General features: G+C 41.1%; 1 protein-coding gene across 1 annotated transcript in view; it reads right to left on the reverse strand.

The window, feature by feature from the left end:
• CDH18 (cadherin 18) overlaps positions 1-23,762 on the reverse strand; it is a 965,040-nt gene that overhangs the window by 315,222 nt on the left and 626,056 nt on the right. The window contains exon 5 of the mRNA XM_077492030.1: positions 21,491-21,658. Coding sequence (XP_077348156.1) covers positions 21,491-21,658 — 168 coding nt within the window. The remainder of the gene's footprint in view (positions 1-21,490; positions 21,659-23,762) is intronic.

Consider the following 23,762-nt stretch of genomic DNA (forward strand, 5'->3'; position numbering starts at 1 on the left):
TATAAGGCCCACAGGATAGCTAGTTCCGTAGTGCTCACTCCCAGAACCAGAGGAGGACTGGGGGCCCCGGACCTCCTTAAATATTATTATGCTACGCACTTGAAACCGGTTATAGTATGGTCCCATAGAATGTCATCCAGTGTGTGGTCTGACATTGAAATGAGCATTACTACCCCGGTCCACCCCTGCTCGCTGATTTGGGCAGAATTGGAAACCTCCATACCTCAACTCAGGAACCTTTCTCTCCGCCCCATGCTCTTTACTCTTTCTATTTGTAAGAAATGTGCCCAGCGTTTCTCCCTGGCCTCTCCGTGCTCGCCATTGTTAAATGTATTGTTCAACCCTGACATCCTGGACAGCCTGTCCTACCCACGCATGCTCACTTGGACGCGTGCGGGCGTTTTCCAACTTCGTAATCTGGTACACCCACTTACACATTCGCTTCTATCCTTCGCTGACATTCAACGTAAATTTCAGGTCCCCAAGGGTTTGTTTTACTCCTATCTTCAAATCAGACATTACTTTAGCTCCAAAAAGCCCACCCTTACCTTGAATAACCCTACCCCCTTTGAACTTCTCTGCTCCCAAGGTCCACACCAAACTGGACTCATCTCTGAGATTTACAAGTATTTACAGGCCTCTCCCTCTCTTTCTGGCCCAGGTCACCTCTATATGCGTAAGTGGTCTCGGCTTCTTGGCCAGACCATTACTACTTTCCAGTGGCTGAAAATTTGGGAGACTGCCTCTAAATCGTCTCGCTGTGTGGAACAAAAGGAGACACTATATAAAATCCTGATGTTTTGGTACAGGACCCCGCAGCTCTTACATAAATACGATCCCCGGGCTTCCCCACTTTGCTGGAGATGTCGGCAAGCTATTGGATCTCTTTTTCACATCTTCTGGGAATGTCTGGTCATTAAACCTTTTTGGTCCTCGGTCCATGTATATTTGCAAGATCTGTCCGACACCGTCCTTCCTCTAACCCCAATCCACTTTCTGTTAGGCTTACCCTTTCCTGACCTGCCTACCAATGTTCAGAAACTCTTATGCCCCGTACACACGAGCGGACTTTTCAACATCCAAACTCCGACGGACTGAGTCCGTCAGACTATTCGATCGTGTGTGGGCTGCAACGGACTTTTGATTCACCAAAGTCTGACGGACTTTAGAAATGAAGCATGCTTCAAATTTTCCCGACGGAACTCCGTCGGACCCGGTCCCCTTCGAAAAATCCGCTCGTGTGTATGCTACTCCGACGGACTAAAACCGACGCTAGGGCAGCTATTGGCTACTGGCTATGAACTTCCTTATTCGAATCCAGTCGTACGTCATCACGTTCGACTCCGTCGGAGTTTGGTGTGATGGTGTGTGTCCAAGTCCGTTCGGTCGAAAAGTCCGCCAGAACTCCGCCAGAACTCCGTCGGAACTCCGGCGGAACTCCTTTGGAGGTCTGTCGGACATAAGTCCTCTCGTGTGTACGGGGCATTAGGATATATTCTATTGGCAGCTAGACGGGCCATACCAGTCAGATGGCTGTCGCAGTCCCCGTCAACGCTCCCACAGATATTGCAAACGTTGGAACAGATCCGTAGGATGGAGCACCTTACCGCTGTTGTTCATGATACTTTGCCTAGGTTTTCCCGAGTTTGGGACTTGTGGGACCATTCCCACCTTAATCCGGGACTCCCTATAGCCCCCCCTTAATGTTTACCCGATGTCTTTCCTTACCCCCCCCCTCCCCGCCAGTATATGTCTCTCCCTGAGGATGCCTCAGTCTGGTATAGGCTCCTCCCGGAAATGAGCGTACCCCAGATCCAGTGGCTGGCTATTCTTTTTTGGCAGACACGTAGCTATCTGGCCACCCATCCATTGGACTCTCTTCTACACCCCCCCTCCTGATTCTCTCCCCCCCCCCCCCCGTGTCCCCTGTTGCTGGATGCATTACTGCTTTAACTGAGCCTGTGACTTGATATTACATGTCCAATACGTTGCTGTATTTATTCTATGTTTATTTTCCGCTTATTTTTCTTTCCTTGCTCTGTGGCCTAAGATCTGTAACGTTGTTGACACTGACAATCATTTGTTGTTATACTTCCCTTTGTATATCCTCACTGAAAAATTTTCAATAAAAATACAATTGATAAAAAAAAAAAGATTCGGTAACGATGGAATGGCAACCTCTTCCGTTCTTACTCTGACACTACTGATTGAACCACTTCTGAATCAGGGCTACTGTGTAACCACAGATAATTTTTACAGTTCTCCAGAACTCTATGAGTTCCTTTTACAGCATAAGACAGATGCATACTGGACCGTTAGAGCTAACCGGCATGACTTGCCACCAACCTTTGGCAATAAAAAGCTCAAGGCAGGAGAAATAGTTGCCTGGAAAAAAGGCAAAATGATGGCACTGAGATGGCACGACAAAAAAGATGTCTGCCTAATGAGTACCATTCACAACACCTCTACTGTCATGGTACAAAGAAAAGGTGGAAAAGACATAATGAAGCCCCAAGTCATGATGGACTACAACCATAGTAATGGGAGGTGTTGACCGAGCTGACCAGGCCATGACTTTTTACCCAGCCATGAGGAAGCAACAGAAAAAATATTACAAAAAAAATCTTCAGGCACCTTCTGGAGCACTGCGCCTGTGGAATGCCGAACTTATATTTCTCAAGCACCAAACACCAACGTCTGTAAACAGATCTGGCCGTCGTGCTGCTGCTGTTGTAAACCCAGAACGCCTGACTGGTCGGCACTTTATGGACCACATTTCACCAACAGAAAAGAAGGCAGCACCCACAAGGATGTGTGTCGTTTGCTGCTCTAAGCATGACGACACTGGAAGGAAAATTAGAAAAGAAACCAGGTTCTACTGTCCTGACTGTGATGTTGGACTTTGTGCTGTACCATGTTTTAAAAATTTCCATACCAGAGACGTTTACTGAAGCAATATGACTACCAATATTGCACCCTTGTTTGGCAAAAAAAGCCAGTGTTTTTGATTATATTATTTACTAAAATGTATTGAATAAAAATTATTATTATTATTATTTGTTATTATTTACAATTATTTATTATATTATAATTTATGATTTTGTGTTTCAAACTTTATCCTACCCGACTACTAGACTTTGGTTTGAACAGATTTCAGTGAGTTATTCCTAAGAATTGCAGGCCTACAATATAAAACGCCAAATTTCCATGCAAAATAATGGTACCGCTTTCAGCACCTAAAATCTGAAATAATCATACTGCCAGGGAGGTTAAGGACAAATTGGGCTTTCATTTGGTGGTAAATGGTAATGGATATCTCCTGATTTTTTGACTATCAAAGGAAACTTGCCCAAAATAGTAAAAAAACGTTTTTTTTTTTAAATTTAGCTGTATATTTAGTTTTTCGTATTTTGTTACTACCAAAATCTACCAAGAAAAAACTAAAATAAATTTTCCTGCTCCTGACATATGTGTATGTTATTTGATGTTTGTACATATAGTACAGCCCAGAAGCAATAGTGCACTTTTTTTGTCCTAACTGACACTGATGTTCATTTAAAAAAAAATCCGGTCCAAAATATACTGAACCTGACCTTGACCTTTGACCCTTACTTGACCCAAACACTAACTCTGGCACTAACCTTGATCTAGGTATTTTTCTTCTTCTTTTCTTTGGGATATCCAGGTCCAGATCATTAGCGTGCTCCCAGCACAAAGGGAGAAACACATACATGCGGCCCTGCGTAAAAGTGTCCAGTGCAATGAGGCTGCATATTTGTGTTATGTCAGTGTGAAGGGGTTAAGATTATATTATTTTTGCCAGATATATCCAGTTTTGGATAGGAACTCTGTATCACGCTAGCATATCCCGTTAGTATATGTTTACATTTCCACAATTCCACTGAGATTCTTGTACAATTTGTTATTAAGTTGAAGTCTATTGTTAGCATCTAATATTATATTGCATACACATTATCCAACAACACATAGTGATCACAATTTAAAGTGGTTGTAAACTCTCTTTCATCACTTGTACCTACAGGTAAGTCTGTAATAAAGCTCATCTGTAGGTTCTGTAAATATCTCCTAAACCTGCACAGTTTAGGTCGTATTCACTATATACACTTTGGTGCTGTTTGGTGCTGCTGGTGGCGTTTCTTCAGGGCCTGTGCCATGACGACAGCTCCTACATGCACATGCAGAAGTGATGTCATTGAGGCTCCAACCAGTCACAGCACCGGAGCCCACAAACCCAGAAGTAACTCCAGTGAAAGATGTCAGCAGTGTACTCGGAGTGTACTCGGAGCTGATTTAGGACATCGTTCTAAGATATGTATTTCATAACAAGCTAGAATGCGATGCATACTAACTCATTATGCCTGTGTCTTGCAGTTTTTTTGTTTTGTTTTTTGTTTTGTTTTTTGTTTGGAGATTTATAACCTCTTTAAATTGTTACAAGGGCCTATTTTTCTGAAGCTCTTTCCATTTTGTGTGGGCACAAGGTTTTATCTGTTTTGAAGTATATTATGATCAGATTTTGTACTAACAGGGCCCTATTTTGCTTTTTTTTTTCTTGTTTTTTTTGTTTGCATAAACGTTTTATTGAGTAAGCAAGAAAGTACAATGGAGAAATTCCAAAAGTCCTGAATAAGGTCGAGTAGAGAAGTCATGGATAAAGAGAGGATAAGAAGAACATCATCCGCAAGGGCTGCGACCTTGAACTCTCAATTCTTACCAATACCCCTTTAACCACTTGACCACTGGGCACTTAAACACCCTTAATAACCAGACCAAATTTCAGCTTTCGGTGCTCTCACATTTTGAAAGACAATTACTCAGTCATGCAACACTGTACCCAAATGGAATTTTTGTTCTTTTTTTCACACAAATAGAGCTGTCTTTTGGTGGTATTTAATCGCCACTGGGTTTTTTATTTTTTGTGCTATAAAAGAAAAAAGACCGAAAATTCTGTAAAAAAATGAATTTTTCTTCATTTCTATTTAGCAGATTAGTAATTTTTCTTCATACATTTTGGCCAAAATTTATACTACTACATATATTTGGTAAAAATAAGTACAAATTGGTGGATATTATTTGGTCTTTGTGAAAGTTATAGAGTCCACAAGCTATGGTGCCAATATCTGAAAATTGATCACACCTGAAGTACTGACGGCCTATCTCGTTTACTTGAGACCCTAACATGCCAGAAAAGTACAAATACCCCGCAAATGACCCCTTTTTGGAAAGAAGACATTCCAAGGTATTTAGTAAGAGGCATGATGAGTTTTTTGAAGTTGTAATTTTTTCCTACAATTCTTTGCAAAATCAAGATGTTTTTTTCTTTTCTTTTTTTCACAAAATTGTCATATTATCAGATTATTTCTCACACACAGCATATGCATACCACAAATTACACCCCAAAACACATTCTGCTATGGAAATACCACATGTGTGAGACTTTTACACAGCCTGGCCACATACAGAGGCCCAACATGCAGGGAGCTTCATAAGGCATTTTGGAGCACCCAGGCCAATTCTGACATTTCTCTCCTACATGTAAAAATTATCATTTAATTGCTAGAAAATTACATAGAACCCCAAAACATTATATATATGTTTTTTTAGCAAAGACCCTAGAGAATACAATGGTGGTTGTTGCAACTTTTTATCATGCACGGTATTTGCGCAGCAATTTTTCAAATGCGTTTTTAAAAAAAAGAACTGTTTTGCGCTTAAAAAAACAAACAGTAAAGTTAGCCCAATGTTTTTGAATAATGTGAAAGATGAAGTTACGCTGAGTAAATAGATACCTAACATGTCACTCTTCAAAATTGCACACGGTCGTGGAATGGCGCCAAACGTCGCTACTTAAAATTCCCCATAGGCGACGTTTTACATTTTTTTACTGGTTACATGTTTTGAGTTACAGAGGAGGTCTAGGGCCAAAATTATTGCTCTCACTCTAACGTTCGCAGCGATACCTCACATGTGTGGTTTGAACACCATTTTCATATGTGGGCGGGACTTACGTATGTGTTCGCTTCTTCAGGGGCTCTTAATTTTTTTTTTTATTGTTCATTTTACTTTATTTATTTTAGTTTGACATTTTTTTCCCCAAAAATAAATTTTTTGATCACTTTTATTCCTTTACAAGGAATGTAAACATCCCTTGTAATAGGAATATGGCATGACAGGTCCTCTTTACAGTGTGATATGGGGTCAATAAGACCCCGCATCTCACCTCTAGGCTGGGAGGCCTGAAATAAATAAAAAAAATGGCAGAGTATTGGCAGGGTATTGCAGAGTATTGGCGGGGATTGGGTATTGCAGAATATTGGCAGGGTATTGCAGAGTATTAGCAGGGTATTGAACAGTATTGCAGGGTATTGCAGAGTATTGCTGGGTATTGCAGAGTATTGGCAGGGTATTGGGTATTTCAGAGTATTGCAGGGTATTGCAGAGTATTGGCAGGGATTGGGCATTACAGAGTATTGGCAGGGTATTAGGTATTGCAGAGTATTGGCTGGGTATTGGGTATTGCAGAGTATTGCAGGGTATTGGGTATTGCAGCATATTTGCAGGGTATTGGATATTGCAGGGTATTGCAGGGTATTGCAGAGTATTGGCACGGTATTGGGTATTGCAGCGTATTGGCAGGGTATTGGGTATTGCAGCGTATTGGCAGGGTATTGGGTATTACAGAGTATTGGCAGGGTACTGGGTATTGCAGAGTATTGGCAGGGTATTGGGTATTGCAGGGTATTGCAGAGTATCGGCAGGGAATTGAGGGGTTCATTTTCGGTGAGCAGCACTGTGGGCACTGCAGATGCAGCCCACAGCGCTGCGGACACCGATCTCTTCCCCCTCCGCTGTACCGACCAGTACAGAGAGGGGAGGGAGGAACTGGCATCATAACACGACGCTGGTTTGTTTACAATTGATCTCTCCGTCATTTGGCTGTTTACCACGATCCGTGATGCGCCGGGTCCTGTGGACCCGCGGGTCACGGATGCTCTCGAGTGCTGCACCAGGGGGCGTGCGAGAGTGGAATTCTGGGAGGACATCATATGACAGCCTCTCAGAGTTAAACAACCGCTCTGTACCTGTCATTCGGCAATGGGCCGGTTGTTAAGTGGTTAATATCAGAGTTCACCCAGATGTTAAGTAGCAAAGGTTCCAGAGTAAGGATTTAAAACAAAGGGGATAAAGGGCACCCTTGTCTGGTAGCACCGTGGATGTAGAAGGTGTTTGACAGGTGCCCAATGACTCTGACTTTGGCTCTGAGATTTGCATACAGCGACATGATGAAAGCTTGCATGATCAGTCTAAGCCCCAAAACTCCTAACACCCCCTCTATAAAGACCAAGGCCAATGTATTGAATGCCTTTTCAGGATCAGTTGCAAGAAAGAATCCATCCTGTTGGTTGGAGGTAAGCCAGTGATGCAGCTCCAGGGCTTTTACGTTATATTCCTGGCCTTTCTGCCAGGGACCTACCCAATTAATCAAGGTATATACAGACTGGTACATGTTAGGATAGATGGGTTTCCAGGATCTTAGAAAATAGCTTGATGTCCATGCTGAGGAGGTATATCAGGCAGTAATTACCTTGCTTGGGGATAACAGCGATATATACCTCAAGGAGGTTTCATACTTTTCAATGTTACCACATATTCCTCCACAGGTTTTGCTCATTGATTATAACATTAATGGTTTTATTGTGGTGATGCCAGTTTAATTTTTATTTTATTTTTTTTGCATAGGTGCTGCCTTGAAATGTTGAATTAGGTGAAATACAGTAAAGCAACATTTCTGTAAAATACCTTTCAATATTGTTAAGCTCTCCTTTCAGATTGTTTTGGATTTTGTTCTTTATGTTCAGGAAAATAAACACTGGAAAGTCAATCATTTTATACTTTATGTTATTTCATGTGATTATTTATATAATCTATAATATTTTTAAAAAATAGTCCTATTCTTTTTTGATAAATCTAATAACAAAAAGTATAAAATAAAGTAAAATGTTAATATTATACAACACCAACAACAACTAATAATAATAATAATAATAATAATAATAATAATAATAATAATAATAATATAAATAATAATAATAATAATAGCAATTATTAGTATTATTATTATTATTGTTATTATTATTATTATTATTATTTCTTAGCTTTTTTTATGTAAAATGGCTAACATATATGCTATCATTAATACCATACTATTCCCTGGCAAAAAGCAGCTAGTAGAGGACAAGTTGTACTTTATTTGCTACACTTCCATTTCCTACAAAGAAAAAAATAAAACTGCCATTAGGTAATACTTTTATTTTGATGTATGGCTTGAAAGCTTCCTCTCCTTACAGTTAAACCAAGAACAAAGTACCAAATCAGCATTGATACCAACTGTGACTAGCCATGAATTGCAATCACACTATTAACTTTAAGCCTTAAAGTCTATGTGAGGTATGCACCAGAATGACTCTTCACGATGAGATGAAATCATTTTCTACTACTGAGCCTGCATATATTATATTGGAATCTGTTTTACTGAATCCTGACAAAAAACTAGAGCACTATTATCTGAAAATATAGTACCACAGACATCAGCTGCTGAATGATAAAGAAAAATGAGCTCAACTGGCATATACTGTAAATGATAAAATGTTGCTTCAAATAAAAATGCTGAGTGAAAAAATGTTTTAGAACTTGCATTTGATACAAAATGGTTTCTTTTTGATGCTGTTCTTTCCTTGGAATTTTTTTCCAAAATGACTTATAAGATGTTCTTTATTTCCCCCAAAAAAGAATATAGGCGAAAAAGCAGCAACGTGGGAAAAAGATGTGTTGAAATATTCTCTGAATAAAATCATAAAAAAACTGACCTGGTTAGCTGGCTTGCTTGATAAATTCTCTTTTAAACAATGTTTAACACTGCAAAATGACCGGTGTTGCCTATTACTGCTAGTGTGCACACAGGGAAATATTATGATGATTTAATAAGGAAGTAGAGGATGTTAACTTTCTTTATAAAAAGATAAGGATACTGGGGGTGTGTCCTGCCAATGGGCAAGTAAAGATATCTGTCGTGAACTCCTTCTACATCTCTCCCCAACCAATCCACTGGAGCTTGATAGAGTTCCCTGCACCCCGGGCTTCCACAGACCCAACAACACTCCATCTTGTAACATGTTATGTCATGTGCATTATTTCCCTATTAAGGAAGAAATTCTCTGTAAAGCACGGCTATAGGTGTTTTTGATGGGGCTCAACTAACCCTATACCCAGATCTGTCAAATCACATGCTGGAGAAGTGCTTGCCTTGAAAACACTCACCAAAGCATTTGCAGAAGCTGGAACCCCATAGATTTGGGTATACCCCTTTGCCTTCTCTGCCCGCAAAAACAGCCATGTCTATATTCTTCACTCTTTGGATAACCTGGACTCTTTGCTTTCAGAGATAGATCTTTCTTGAAGAAACAAGCAAAATGTGACTCTGCTATGGCTCTAAGCTCATTTCTGCCTTGCTATGGGCTCTTCCCCCCTAGAGCCTATTATTTTTCACCAAAGAGGGACTAATTATAATGCTATTCATAACATATACTGCCTGGTCACAGATAAGATTCAAATATGCTACATTCAGTTTAACGTTATTTATTTTTTTTCTTCTTTACCAGTGGTGCTTCTCTTAAATATTAGTGCTGTCTCATTCATGAGTGAATAGTGTCTTCTTTTATTTAACCTACTCTTTATTCATATAGCAGATGTTACTCATTGGTTAAACCCATGCTTTCTCATTACACTGTTATCATATATAGCTTAGACCTGTGTAGATTTATACGGTCCCTTTCATCTCTTTTGCACATAGTCAATTCTGGTATGTTGTGTCTTGGGAAGGAGCCTATTGCTCACAGATTATCAATTCTAAATGTCACCCTTTACTTGCAATTAGACTGTGCCAAATACCCAGACCTGTTAAATTTCACAAACACATCCTTTTCTAGTGCACAATCTGCTCTTTCATCCAATTTATATTTTAGGGACTGGCATATTATAATTTGAGGCATTCCTTTCCCTTTTCCTGGAAGCCCACCTCAATCAAATATTCTGAAGTACAAATCCCATCCAACTTAGACAACTTTATGACTTAATAGTGATTCATATGAATAAACATTCACAGACATATTTCATATAGTGCAATGGTCAAATACTCTCATGTTAAAACACACATTATAAAACATGTGCAACAAATATTAACAATGTCCATCAATCCATTCAAAACTATTAGTCCTATTGGAACATATGTAGAATAATAATTAAGCAAGTCCTTTCTTCCTATTGGTAATTCAGTGCATACAACCAAGGTATCTGAAGTAGGCTCCTGATCCAAAAGTGAACTAAGTGCATGAACCATAAGTTATTGCATCTCCACCAATTCACCTTGTGCACACCCCCATGCTTACCAGAGTTGAATGCCAACAGAGCCTGTAAAATCCTCCACAGCATTAATCAGCACCTCTCCTGTGAGACACTTCAGCACTTCATACTGATGTATCACAGTCGTTGGCAATGGATGACAAGCAGTTTGGCATCTTCTATCATACTTAATGTGATTGTAGCCATATTAGTGCAATTGTGACAGAGAAAATTGACTACTGTCCTTGATACTTTTTTTATTTGCACTAACATACAATTTTTCAGGACAAGCTTTCGGGGTATGTAAAATAGACATGTTTTAATGAAATTAGATAGAAAATGTGTTGATTGTTGTAACAATAGAAAACAGTAACAGCAGTCTGTAACAAAACTTATTTGAGCACATATTCATTACTGAAAGCACCCAAATAAAATCTTGAAAACGTTGCATTAGCTGTTAATAACTGAAAAGTTTAGTCAATGCTACATTTATAGTGGTTGTAAATTAGCTAATTAAGTTCTAAATAAATGCCACAAAATGTTCTTCACAAGCTGAAAATGATTTATCAGGGTAGAATGACGGGGCATAATTATACTTCATGTCTTATGTCAGTAATTTTAAATGCATTTGCACTTCTTTGATGATTGATCAATGATATTTAGATGACGTGTTGCATGTCCTCTAAGCGGCATGCCTGTAGAGAAGACTGGCAACATACAAATAAGGAAAAATAAATAAAAAAAGCAAAAAGTCAGTAAAACTACAATGACTGCTTAATTTATAACATCTACTTAAAGTGAGCCTATGCCCGGACTATGCACACGAAAGTATTAACCTATTCTGAATAAGCATTTTCAAACTTCACAACAGAGGCACTAAAATTGCAGCTATTTTAATGGAGAACATTATCTTGTCAGCATGTCAGCCTTCTAATGTAAACATGCATCAGGTGTTTCTAACCTGTTAGAAACAAATTGAAACCCAACTAAGTAATATAAAAACCTAAGTTTTCTTTTTCTTTTTCTTTTTTTTTTTTAACATTTCTAACTTATGCTGTATTAAAGTTTTCCTTTCCTCAGGATTCGTCTATCCACCCCATGTGCTGGTCCTTTATTGGTGAAAAGGCCACAGTACTGGACAGTGACAAGACTGCAAATGTGTTGCACAGTTTTAATCAGCAAAGGTTTTGAAGTTTATAGTTGAGCTCTGGCTTTCTTTACTTGTGGATGGACATAATGAGTGTGCATGAGCCAACAGTCCTGGAGCCATATAGGCTGAGAATAAGTCTAGACCCACACTGAATGCAGCTTTAGTATGCCAGGAGATGGTGGCAGTGGATGAAGCAGCTAAGGGGAGCACAGACCTTGCATACCTGGAGAAGGGTACACTAGGGGTAAATATGCTATAATGAGCAAGCATGTTGGGCATACTTCTACAATATGGCAAATGTTTTGGGATGTGGTGTAGATTTGGGCCCCTTTCACACATGCGGACTGTTTGTTTCATCAGTTCAGTAACCTTTCTTTTTCTTTTTTTTTTTTTAAGAAAAATATTATGACTTATGTTTACATCAGTTTTTCATCCATTTTTACATCAGTTTTTCAAATTCTCCAGCTAGAGTCCTTACCAACTTAAGTCTCAGAGCCCTTTTTCATGCAAAAACTGACCATTTATCTGTTTACATACGTTTTTTTTGTTAATGGAACAAAAATTGGGCGTTATACCATTCCAAAAAACAGACGTTGATAGAAATAGATGTAAACAGATGTTAATGAATGATCATCCATTTACATCCACTTTTCAATAATGATGCATTGATGTTCGTTTTTCATTCATCAACGGATGGATGAAAAATGGACAAACATGTGTAAAAGGGGTCTTATGCTTCATACACACTATCAGTTTTTCTGCTGAGTTTTTCCTTCAGGTTTACCAAAACCATGTAGTGCAAGGGCCTGCCTGATTGCATAAACATTGAAACTCCTAAGGTCTGACCTCATATTATATAGTTTTGGTAAATCTGAAGGAAAAACTAAAAAAAGCAGAAAAACTGATAGTGTGTATGAGGCTTTAGTTTAACTTTAATAATGTGTTAATATTTTAAAAAACATAGTTGGCAAGGTTGAATAAAGACAATAGTCCTTCCAGTTCAACCTATTTTGATGTGTGTGGGTTCATGTTGATAATTTCCCATATCCCTGTATATTGTGTTCGACAAGATGCACGACCAAGAATCTTTTGAATGTATCAATTCTTCCTGTTGGCATCACTGATTGTGGAAGAGAGTTCCGCATCCTTACTGCCCTGACAGTGAAAACCCCCTATGGCGCTTAAGGTTAAATCGCTTCTCTTCCAATCTCATTGTGTGGCACTGTGTCCTCTTTTGCCCCATACACACGGTCGGACATTCCGACCACAAAATCCGTCAAATTTTTTCTGACGGATTTTGGCTGAAACTTGTCTTGCATACACGTGGACGCACAAAGTTGTCGGAAAATAAGATAGTTCGGAACGAGGTGACATTATACACGTATGATGGGACTACGTAGAGCCCAGTAGCCAATAGCTTTCATCTCCAAATATTTTGTGAGCATGTGTGGCACTTTGTGCATCAGAATTCTCTAAGCACAATTGGAAAAAGGCAAATCGGATTTTGTTGTCGGAAAATTTTAGATCTAGCTCTCAAACTTTTTCCGTCAGAAATTCCGACAGAGAAAGTAAATAGAAATAGAGCCCACACACGATCGGATTTTCCGTCAACATATTCCGATCTGACTTTTTACGTCGGAATTTCCGACCACGTGTATGGGGCGACTGAATAGTTTCCTACCTACACAGGGCTTACCATTGAGATATTTGTATATTGCTATCATGTCTCCTCTCAAGCGCCTCTTCTCCAGGGAGAATACATTTAGTGCTTGTAGTCATTCCTCATATTTGAGGTCCTCCAGCCCCGTTATTCATTTTGTTGCCCTTCTCTGAACTCTCGTCAGCACATAATTTCTGAAGATTGGTGACCAGAACTGGATGGAATACTCCAGATGTAACAGAACCAGAGTTTTATAAAGTTGTAGAATTATTGTTTTATCTCTGGACTAAATCTCTTTTTAATGCATGTTAATATTCTACTGGCTTTGCTTGCTGCAGCTTGACAATCCATGTTATTGCTAAGTCTGTCATCTACTAAAACCTCCAGATCCTTCTCCATCCTGAAATCTCCCAGATCTTCTCCCCTAGTAAGTAATCTGCATTTATATTTTTAACCCCAAGTGCATTACTTTATATTTTTCAATTTTAAACCTCATTTGTAGTTGCCCACTTCATTAATTTATTGTGGTCTTCTTGTAAGGTTTTACTTCCTGCCGTGATGTTATTGCCCTGCTTATTTTTGTGTAGTCTGCAAATACTGAGATTGAACTATTTATCCCATCCTCTATATCATTCATAAATAAATTAACCACTTGCCAACCAGGCACTAACACCCCCTTCCTGCCCAAGCCATTTTTCAGCTTTCAGTGCTATCACACTTTGAATGACAAATGCACGGTCATGCTACACTGTACCCAAATACATTTTCTTCACACAAATATAGCTTTCTTTTGATGGTATTTAATCACTGCTGGGTTTTTTTATTTTTTGAAAAAAAAAAGACCAAAAATGTTTCTGTCAGTAAATTTTGTAACTAAGTAATTTTTTGCCTTCACTGATGTGCGTTGGTGAGGCAGCACCGATGGGCACTGATAGGCTGAACTGATGGGCATTGATGAGGTGGCACTTATGGGCACTGATAAGGTGGCACTGATGAGGAGGCACAAATATGCCACACTTATGGGCACTGATATGTGGCACTGATGAGCACTGATAGGCGGCACTGATTTACACTGTTAGGTGGCACTAATGGGCACTAATAGGCAGCACTGGTGGGCACTGATAGGTGGCAGTGGCGGGCACTGATAGGTGGCACTGGTGGGCATGGGTAGGCAGCATGGATAGGCAGTACAGATGGGCACTGATGGGTGGCACTGATTTGTGACACTGATGGGCATTGATGGACAGCAGTGATGGGCATTAATGGTTTGGTCTGATTGCCAGCACTGACCGGCATGGCTAATGGGCACTGATTTGTGCCACTTGTGGGCAGTGGTGGACCCTGATGTCTGCCACTGGTGGGCACTGTATGCTGGCATTGGTATGCACTCTATGCTGGCATTAGTGGGCACTGTATTGTTACACTTTATTTCTTTATGGGCACTGATGATCAGTGCTCTGATAACATCCCTAAATATAGTGAGGAGATGCTGCTGATTGGCTTTCCTCTCCTCACACTCTGTCACCGTTAGGCGAGGAGAGCTGATTACCGGCATCTCCGTGTTTACATGTGATCGGCTGTGATTGGACACAGCCGATCACATGGTTAAAGAGCCACGGACATGGCTCTTGACACAGAGTTCGGGGTCGCCTAGCAACACAGCGCAGCTGCAACCGAGGCGCTGCGCACCCTGTGGGTGCGCCCTTCGGGTGCGTGAGAGAGACCATCATTTCACAGTGGGCGGGCGGCAAGCAGTTAAACAGAATTGGTCCCAGGAAAAACCCTTGGGGTACCCCACTTACCACTATAGACCATTCTAAGCACACATCAGTTAACACCACCCTTTGAACGTGCCCCTGTAGCCAGTTTTCTATCCAAAAACCTTATGGTCAATGCCTACAGACTCAAGTTTATAGATTAAGCTTTTGTAGGGGAGTGTATGAAATGCTTTTGCAAAATCCAGATACACCACATCCACAGGTCTACCTTTTATCAGGTGGCAGCTCATTTCCTCATAGCAGGTTAACACGTTGTGTTTCGCAAGAACTTCGCAAACCCATGTTGATTACTACTAATGATATAGTTTTCATCAGCAAATTCTTGGATATAGTCCCTTATCATCCCCTCAAATACTTTACATACTATTGATGTTAGGCTGACAGGTCTGTAGTTTACCAGGAATATATCTCTGCCCTTATTTGAATATTGGTTACTATATGGGCTTTTTGCCAATCAGCTGGTACCATTCCTGTTAGTATGCTGTCCATAAACATTAGGAATAGTGGTCTGGCTATAACCTGATTGTGTTCCTTGAATAATCTTGGGTGTAAGCCGTCACATCCTGGTGATTTGCTTGTGTTAGGTTTTTCTAGTCTTTTCTGGAAACTGACTTCTGTAAGCCACACGGTTACATCCTGTGATGTGTCACTAATAGTATAGTCATGGTTGTTATACTCCTCTTTTTCGTGTGTGTAAAAAATGAGGAGAAGATAGCATGTAGTACAGTTATCTTCTCTTTGTCATCTATAACCAAGTCCCCCTCATCCCCCTTATGGGGCCAATGTGATATGACCACACATTGTTATTGTTTATATATTTAAAGAATTTTGGGGGATTTTATTTACTTTCCTCTGCTATGTGTCTCTCATGCTCTATCTTAGCCAGCCAGTGTTAGGTACCTTGGTGGTGAGCCTGACTTGGCGGAAGAAGACTTCTCTTACGACTCTGGTTCGTGGCCCACTGGAGTGGAGACAGTGGTCCCATGAGCGGGGTAGAAGTGTCTGAGCCAGATGCAGCGGCTGGGGCAGACTGTAGAGATGGTCCTCCGGATGGCTGGAACTGCAGAATCTGGCAGAGCAGATGGAAGGTCAGCAGCCAGGAGTAGGAAGGCAAAGGAACATCGGCAGCAGATCCTGGATGGAACTCAGCATACTTGGAACAAGCAGATGGATGGTCAGGCAGGCCGGGTCGGAGCAGGTTAGGCGATCAGGCACATAGGGCAGGCAAAGGCAAGGTCACAGGCTAGCAAAGGTTCAGCATCAGAGATAGGCAAGTCCATAAGCAGAGTCAGGCAGGCTGGGATCAGGGTTGGAGAGATCAGCAGGGTCAGACGTAAACCAGGTCGGTAATCACAATCAGACAGGCAGGTAGCAGAAGTCTCAGGTACAAGCTGCAGACAAACAGTGCTGAACAAGTGCAGCTGTCACTTTTAAATAGGGCCACTGGCACCAAACCGCGCTAGCGAGCGCGTGGAGTGTGCACACGCGCCCGTTGCACACACGCGTGTGCTTTGGTTGCACACTGGCGCACACACGCACCGATGCCTAGGTTGCTTAGCAGCATGCGTGTTCATGCGTGCATTCAGATTCGCACGCACAGAGCGAACAGAGCCCTGACATTGGGTTCTTACACTTCTTGTTGCATTGCTTGTGGTGTTGGAATGCTGACAGTGAACCATCTGCTTTATAATTTTTAAAGGCCATTTTTTGGTCTTTAATAAGAGTTTTTACACGGTTTAGCCACCCAGGTTTAACCTTTTTTCTTCTATATTTATTGCTCATTGGAATGCACTCAGCCATGCTTTTAATATGTTCCTAAAGCACTACCATTTTTCTTCTGTGTTTAATGTATCTATGATTTGGTCCCACTAAATATATTGCATTATTGAGCACAGTTTTTAAAAACTGGTTTGTCTGAAATTTAGTATTTGTGTACTACCCTCGTGCCTCCCTTTTCTATGGTTTATGCTGAAAGTGATCATCTGTCAGGGCTGGCTTAACCCTTCCTTCTCTGGGCTGGCCGCTCAGCTGTCGGCTAATTGCCAGTTCTCTTCTCTCCCCACAGTTACCAGCTGCTACCGATGATGCTCATCTGACCTGCCTACTTAAAGCCTCCCAGCTCACTTCACCTCTGCCTTCACGTTAGTCACATCACAAGGAACCATCTCCTGCGGTTTGTTTCAAGACTGGCTTGCTGACATCCCTCCTGGCTCCTTATCCTGCTTGCAGTTGCTCTACTTGGATCCCTGACTTCTGGCCTGGCTGCTTACCCGATCTGGTTATTGAACTTTGGACTGGCTGACTACCCAATCTGGTTACTGGACTCTGGCTATGCTTGACTACGCTTTTTCTATTTACCTTTTTATTTTTATTGATAAACAAGTGTGATTTAATTGTACTTCTGTCTCTGATTCATGGTTTCTGACAGTACGCAAAGACCATGAATTCAGAAGATACAGTAAATCTACTTATTAGTAATATTTTTTCCAGACTGGATGAGCAAGGTCACCGCATGGATCAGTTTGCCTTGGCATTACAAACACTTCTGAATCGCACGGGTCACCTAGAATCCCCCACGGTGGCTGCTTCGGTACAACCTGAGTCGCAGGCCGTCCCTGCTGCTGCGCCAGTCTCTGTGCAGGCACCCGTCTTGAGTATTACCTCTATAAGCGGTATGTCTGGTTCTGCTCTGCTTCCCCAGCAATTTGGGGGAGATCCAGTTCAATGCAGAGGGTTTCTCAATCAGGTTGAGATATACTTCAAAATGCTGCCCTAGGCGTTTCCCACAGACAGAAGAAAAGTAGGTTTCGTGATATCTTTGCTTTCTGAGAGAGCCTTGGCCTGGGCTAACCCTCTATGGGAGACGCAAAAACCTGTTGTCTTGAGTTACCCTCAGTTTGTGGCCTCCTTTAAAAGGGTTTTTGACGTTCCAGCACTCTCCGCTTCTGCTGCCAAATGCCTCATGTCCATCAAACAGAGTACGAGAACTGTTGCCGACTACGCCATTGAATTCCGTACTCTGGCAGCAGAGGTTGCTTGGAACAATGAGGCCCTCATGGCTGCTTTTTCTCATGGTCTCTCGGATTCCATCAAGGATGAGATAGCAGACCGAGATATACCCACTGAGCTGGAGAGCTTGATCTCGTTTGCCATCCTCTTGCGGAAGCCTCCTGTACATTTGCCTCCAAGCTTTGTAGTCCCTCCCAAGCTTCCCTCACCTCCCATGCCTCCTGGTACAGAGTCGGTCAGCGAAGATGAACCCATGCTCCTGGGCTTCACGCATCTCTCTGCGGATGAGAGAGCCTTTAGGAGGAGGGAGAGATTGTGCCTTTATTGTGGCCAGGCAGGTCACTTCTTGAAGTCTTGTCCTACCCATCCAGGGAACGCCCGAACCTTGAGGTCCTGTCATGGACAGACCTTAGGTGGCGTTGTTTCATCCCCAGTTATCCAGAAGGATAAACCCCTGGTTTTGGTCACCCTTTCTTGGGCTGAGTCATCCATCTAGATACAAGCTCTAATCGACTCTGGGGCTGCAGGCCTATTCATTGATGAGGCATTTGTTTTGCAGCACTTGATACCACTGCAGCTGCCTGACACTCCACTTGCCATTGAGGCTCTTGATGGGAGACCTTTACAGCCTGCCCATGGGACTCATGAAATTCAAATTTCAAATAGAATTAATTAGAATTCAAATAAAAAAGATTAGAATAGAATATAATAGCATAGGATATAATAGAATAAACATAATAGAAAATAATGTAATAAAAAATAACAGAATAGAATAGAATAGAATAGAAAAAAAACTAACAAAAAACAATAGAACAGAATAGAATAAAAATGAAAGAATATATAACCATCTTCAGAAATTCAAATTTCTAATAGAATGAATTCCAATTCAAATAGAAGAGGAGAAGGGCACCCCCAACAAAAACCTTGCCCCCTTGTTTAGGACAATTGCCTCTTTCCCTCACCCCTGTCCCAATGGATGTAAGGGTCTGCAGGGGGCAGCATGTCTTTGGATGTAATTGTATATATTTTGTATGCATGCAGAGATCCACCTACTTCTTTGCTATGACCACCTCAACAATGTTTAATTGAAGTGAAGACAAAGAAAAGTAAACTCATCAGATATAGGCATCATGCACTGGCAGCCAGCTACTGAAAGAACAACTAGTATACTAGAGTGGCAGAAAGAATACAGCATTGCTAAAATGTAGAGGCATTGCTAAAAAAACATCACAGTTGGATGAGTTAGGTACAGTGATGCACTGGGTGCAATCACTGCCATTGCGCTCTTGCTGGGCATCACATCCCTGTGCCTTTAAGGAGGGGTGGGCTCCCTCCAGGCATAACTGCAATTAATCTAGCCATTCCTATATGTGCTCTTACTATGGATGCTCTGGAAATTTAGAGTCAGGACTGCATATACAGAGGTCCCTTGGCGTGGGCACTGTGGCTTCTGCATATATTTCCAATTGTGTGCAAACAAAATCCTCTGTTTTTAAAGTACCGTATATACTCGAGTATAAGCCGAGATTTTCAGCCTCTTTTTTGAGGCTGAAAGTGCCCTCCTCGGCTTATACTCGAGTCACCGCCGTCTGTCTACCCGATCAGCGTGTCGAGCAGACAGACGGCGGCCATTCAACTATTCAAAAGCCGCGCCTCCCTGTCTGTGATAGGCGGAACACTCAATTTCCCAGCAGTCAGTGGTCCGCCTATCACGGACATCCGCTCATCCTCATACTACGGACGAGGATGAGAGGATATCCGTGATAGGCGGAACACAGACTGCTGGGAAATTGAGTGTTCCGCCTATCACAGACGGAGGCGCGGCTTTTGAACAGTGGAATGGCCGCCGTCTGTCAGACGAGAAGAGGTGCGGCGATCCTGGCATGGCCACCGTATGTGCAGAAGCACACAGGCTCGGGACGCAGGCTCGGGACGCAGGCTCGGGACGCAGGCTCGGGACACAGGTAGGCTGGACACACAAGGCTGCACACACAGGGATGGACGGACACACAGGGATGGACGGACACACAGGGATGGACAGGCATGTCTCACCCTCGGCTTATACACGAGTCAATAAGTTTTCCCATTTTTTTTGTGGTAAATTAGGGGCCTCGGCTTATATTCGGATCGACCTATACTTGAGTATATACGGTAAACTGTTAGTTAGGCTTACTGGTAAGTGTGCTGGGGAATCTTTTTTCTGGTTGTAATATATATTTTGTATGCATGCAGAGATCCACCTAATTCTTTGCGTACACACGACTGGACTTTACGACAGACTAGGTCCGATGGTCTTCCCAACAGACTTTCGGCGGAGTTCCAACGGACTTTACGAATGAACGGACTTGGCCACACATGAATGGACTAAGTCTGTTCGTAAGTCTGTTCATTTGAATATGATGCTGTAAACGGGACTAAAGAAGGAAGTTCAATAGCCAGTAGCCAATAGCTTCCCCTGCATCGTATTTGGTCCGTCGGACCAGCACACAGATGAATGGTGTTCCTGATTTTAGTCCATCGGAATTGAGTCCATTGGATAGATTTGAAACATGTTCTATTTCCAGGTCCGTCTGATTTTTTTTTCAAAAAACGATCGGACTAGCCCACACATGTTAGGATTGTCCGATGGACTAATCCCTTTGGACCTAGTCTGCCAGAAAGTCTGGTCGTGTGTACACGGCATAAGTGTTACTTCGGAGAACAACTCTAATGGTTTTAGATCACGTTAATTATATTTTTTAAAGTACTGGTACCTGGAAAAGTTTATAGTATCTTTGATGCTATGCATGTCCAGATTTTAATGAGTGACATTTTTCTTTTCCTGGGAAAAACTCTCAGTGATAATTCTGGGGTCATCAGATAGCAGTTCCTTGCCTAAAAGGCACCCACTTCTTTTACAGCATAGACCGTCTTGCACAATACAGCTATATTTGAAGCCAATTGACTTAATAAATGATAAATTCTTCCAAAGCAGATGATGAAATACTGATAAAAAAAAATAATTATATAATGAAGACTCAATTAGAATCTTGATTTATTTTACAAGTAATGATGAATGTAGAGGTAATAAAATAGAGACTCTGTTGGAGATCCTATTTAGTTAATATTATACGAATGAAGCTGCAGAAGTGAGAAATCCTTTCTTAGTTTCATAATGACCTAAGTGGAGGATACAGAACAAAACTTAAAACTAGAGTTTCATTAAAATAAAGACATTGGTTTAACTGACCAAGTATCACCAAAACTAAAATATCTAATCAGGTTAATTTAGCTTTTGAGGACATGTTGAAAATCTTAATTAATTACATATACAAAACAGCTGACCTTGAAAATAGAGCAATGTACTTTCTTATGTGTGTGTTCTTTTCATACATTAATCTTCATAATAGTACTGTACCACTAAACCTTTCTTTTTAACTAATACATTATAATAGTAAAATAATTAGGTAGAACAAAGAAAAAGGACCTTCATACTTTGAGGAAATCTTGGTGGATTATCATTGACATCGATGAGTGTAACATTGATGGTAGTTGACCCAGATAGTCCGCCAACTTGACCCGCCATATCTTTGGCTTGAATAACAACAGAATAGTGCTCTCTTGCTTCTCTATCCATATTAGGTAATGCTGTCCTGATAACTCCTAAAAGAGAAAACATATTAACACCTTATCATTAAATATATATTTTTTACGTTAAATTATGCATATATTAAGGTCAAACTGCATGTTCTGTAATTCACTGGATTAGTAGGACATGACTTAATGTGGCACTCACTGTGTAAAGGTGTTACTGTTACCTGGTGCAGAAATGCAATTAAACTTGCACATGCAAGATAGCAACATCCTTCACTGGCTACCATCTTATACAGTATGCAGGGTCCCTTTCCGGTATGTCCCCTGTAGCTTTGGAGTTGACATTATAGGTCACATGACAAATATAAAGAACATGTGTAAACATGCCTCTGAGCTTAGAATCAAGCAATAGCCAAGAGAGAATACTACCACTATGCTCTGCATGCCAACATGACAACTTTTGCATTATACCAATATTTGTGTGTTTTGTTTATACATATACATAGCACTATATGACCTGTAACTGCTGTGTACCATGTTGACAACTTAGTACCCGTATACACTGCACCTGGATGCTTACTCTAAATCCTAGTACACATGGGTGATTAAGGCTGTTTTCACACTGAGGCGCTTTACAGGCGTTATAGGGCTAAAAATAGCACCTGCAAATCGTCTGTAAAGAGCCTCACCTCTCACTCCGGGGGGAAAGCCAGAGTGCTTTCACATTGGATCGGTGCATTGGCAGGACGCTAAAAACAGTCCTGCAAACAGCATCTTTGAGGCACTCTAGGAGCGGTGTATACACAGCTCCTAAATCGCCCCTGCCCATTGAAATTAATGGACAGTGTTGCCGAAGTGCCAGCAAAGCACCACTGTGCTTTTAACCCTTTTTCAGCCATTAGCGGGGGCTAAAAGTGCCCCCGCTATTGGCTGAAAAGCACTGCAAAAAACACAGTTATGCCCCGTACACACGACCAGACTTTTCAACATCAAAAGTCTGACGGAATGATACCGGCAGACTATTCAAACGTGTGTGGGCTGCAGCGGACTTTTGATTTGCAAAAGTCTGACAGACTTTAGAAATGGAACATGTTTCAAATTTTTCCGACAGAACTCTGCCGGACCTAGTTCCTACTGAGAAATCCACTCGTGTGTGTGCTAGTCTGACGGACTAAAACCGACGCTAGGGCAGCTATTGGCTACTGGATATGAACTTCCTTATTCTAGTCCAGTCATACGTCATCACGTTCGAATCCGTCGGACTTTGGTGTGATTGTGTGTGGCCAAGTCCGTTCATTCGGAAAGTCCGTCAGAACTCTGTCAGAACTCCGTCGAAAGTCTGCCGGACGTAAGTCCTGTCGTGTGTACGCGGCATAAAGAAACGCTAAAAATGGCAGTACTTTACCATTGACGCCCTCAATGCCCCAGTGTGAAAGTAGACTTAGTATGACTTTACCATGATTCCTGCCTGCAATTATCTGCAATTTATCACTAGAAATCAATGCATATGCAGTTACAAATAGTAGCAACCAATAACACAAATTTGGAGCACTGTGTTATCATATAGAAATTAATCAATACTACATGTTATACTCCTTTGTTCCATATGTGTTTTGAATATTCACTAATTACCGGCTTTGAAGTGCAGAGCAATCAGTAATTATCATTTTAACAACAATTATCCTGATAAGTGTATATTAATTGGTTTCTGTAAAGGTTATAGCATCTACAAACTATGGTATACACAGGTAAATCAAAACTGATCAACGCCAAATTCTAGGACAGTACAAATACCCCCAAATTACCCTTTTTGGTAAGTAAGCAGTCTGATGCATTTAGTAAGAAGCATGGGGAGTTTTTTAAAGTATCACTTTTTTTGTCAAAAGTTTTTGGAAAATGAACAAAAAAATACCAATCATAGTGATAACATGATACCCGGTACCTGGAAAATCTCCTAACGTGGAAAAGGCTTAATTATATATATATATATATATATATATATATATATATATATATATATATATATATGTGTGACTGAGCCTTCCTGTGGAGACACTCTTGCAGTGTGTCTGCAGGAGTGGAGCAGCAAGTGGTTAAGTGGAAGGATGGGTCAGTGGGGACTGTGTATGACTTGCCATCATTTACAATAACACAGGATTTCCCAGACCTCCCC

Source organism: Lithobates pipiens, unplaced genomic scaffold (genome assembly GCF_037356315.1).
Source record: "Lithobates pipiens isolate NorthernLeopardFrog02 unplaced genomic scaffold, aLitPip1_a1.2 Scaffold_19, whole genome shotgun sequence".
Taxonomy (NCBI): Eukaryota; Metazoa; Chordata; class Amphibia; order Anura; family Ranidae; genus Lithobates; species Lithobates pipiens.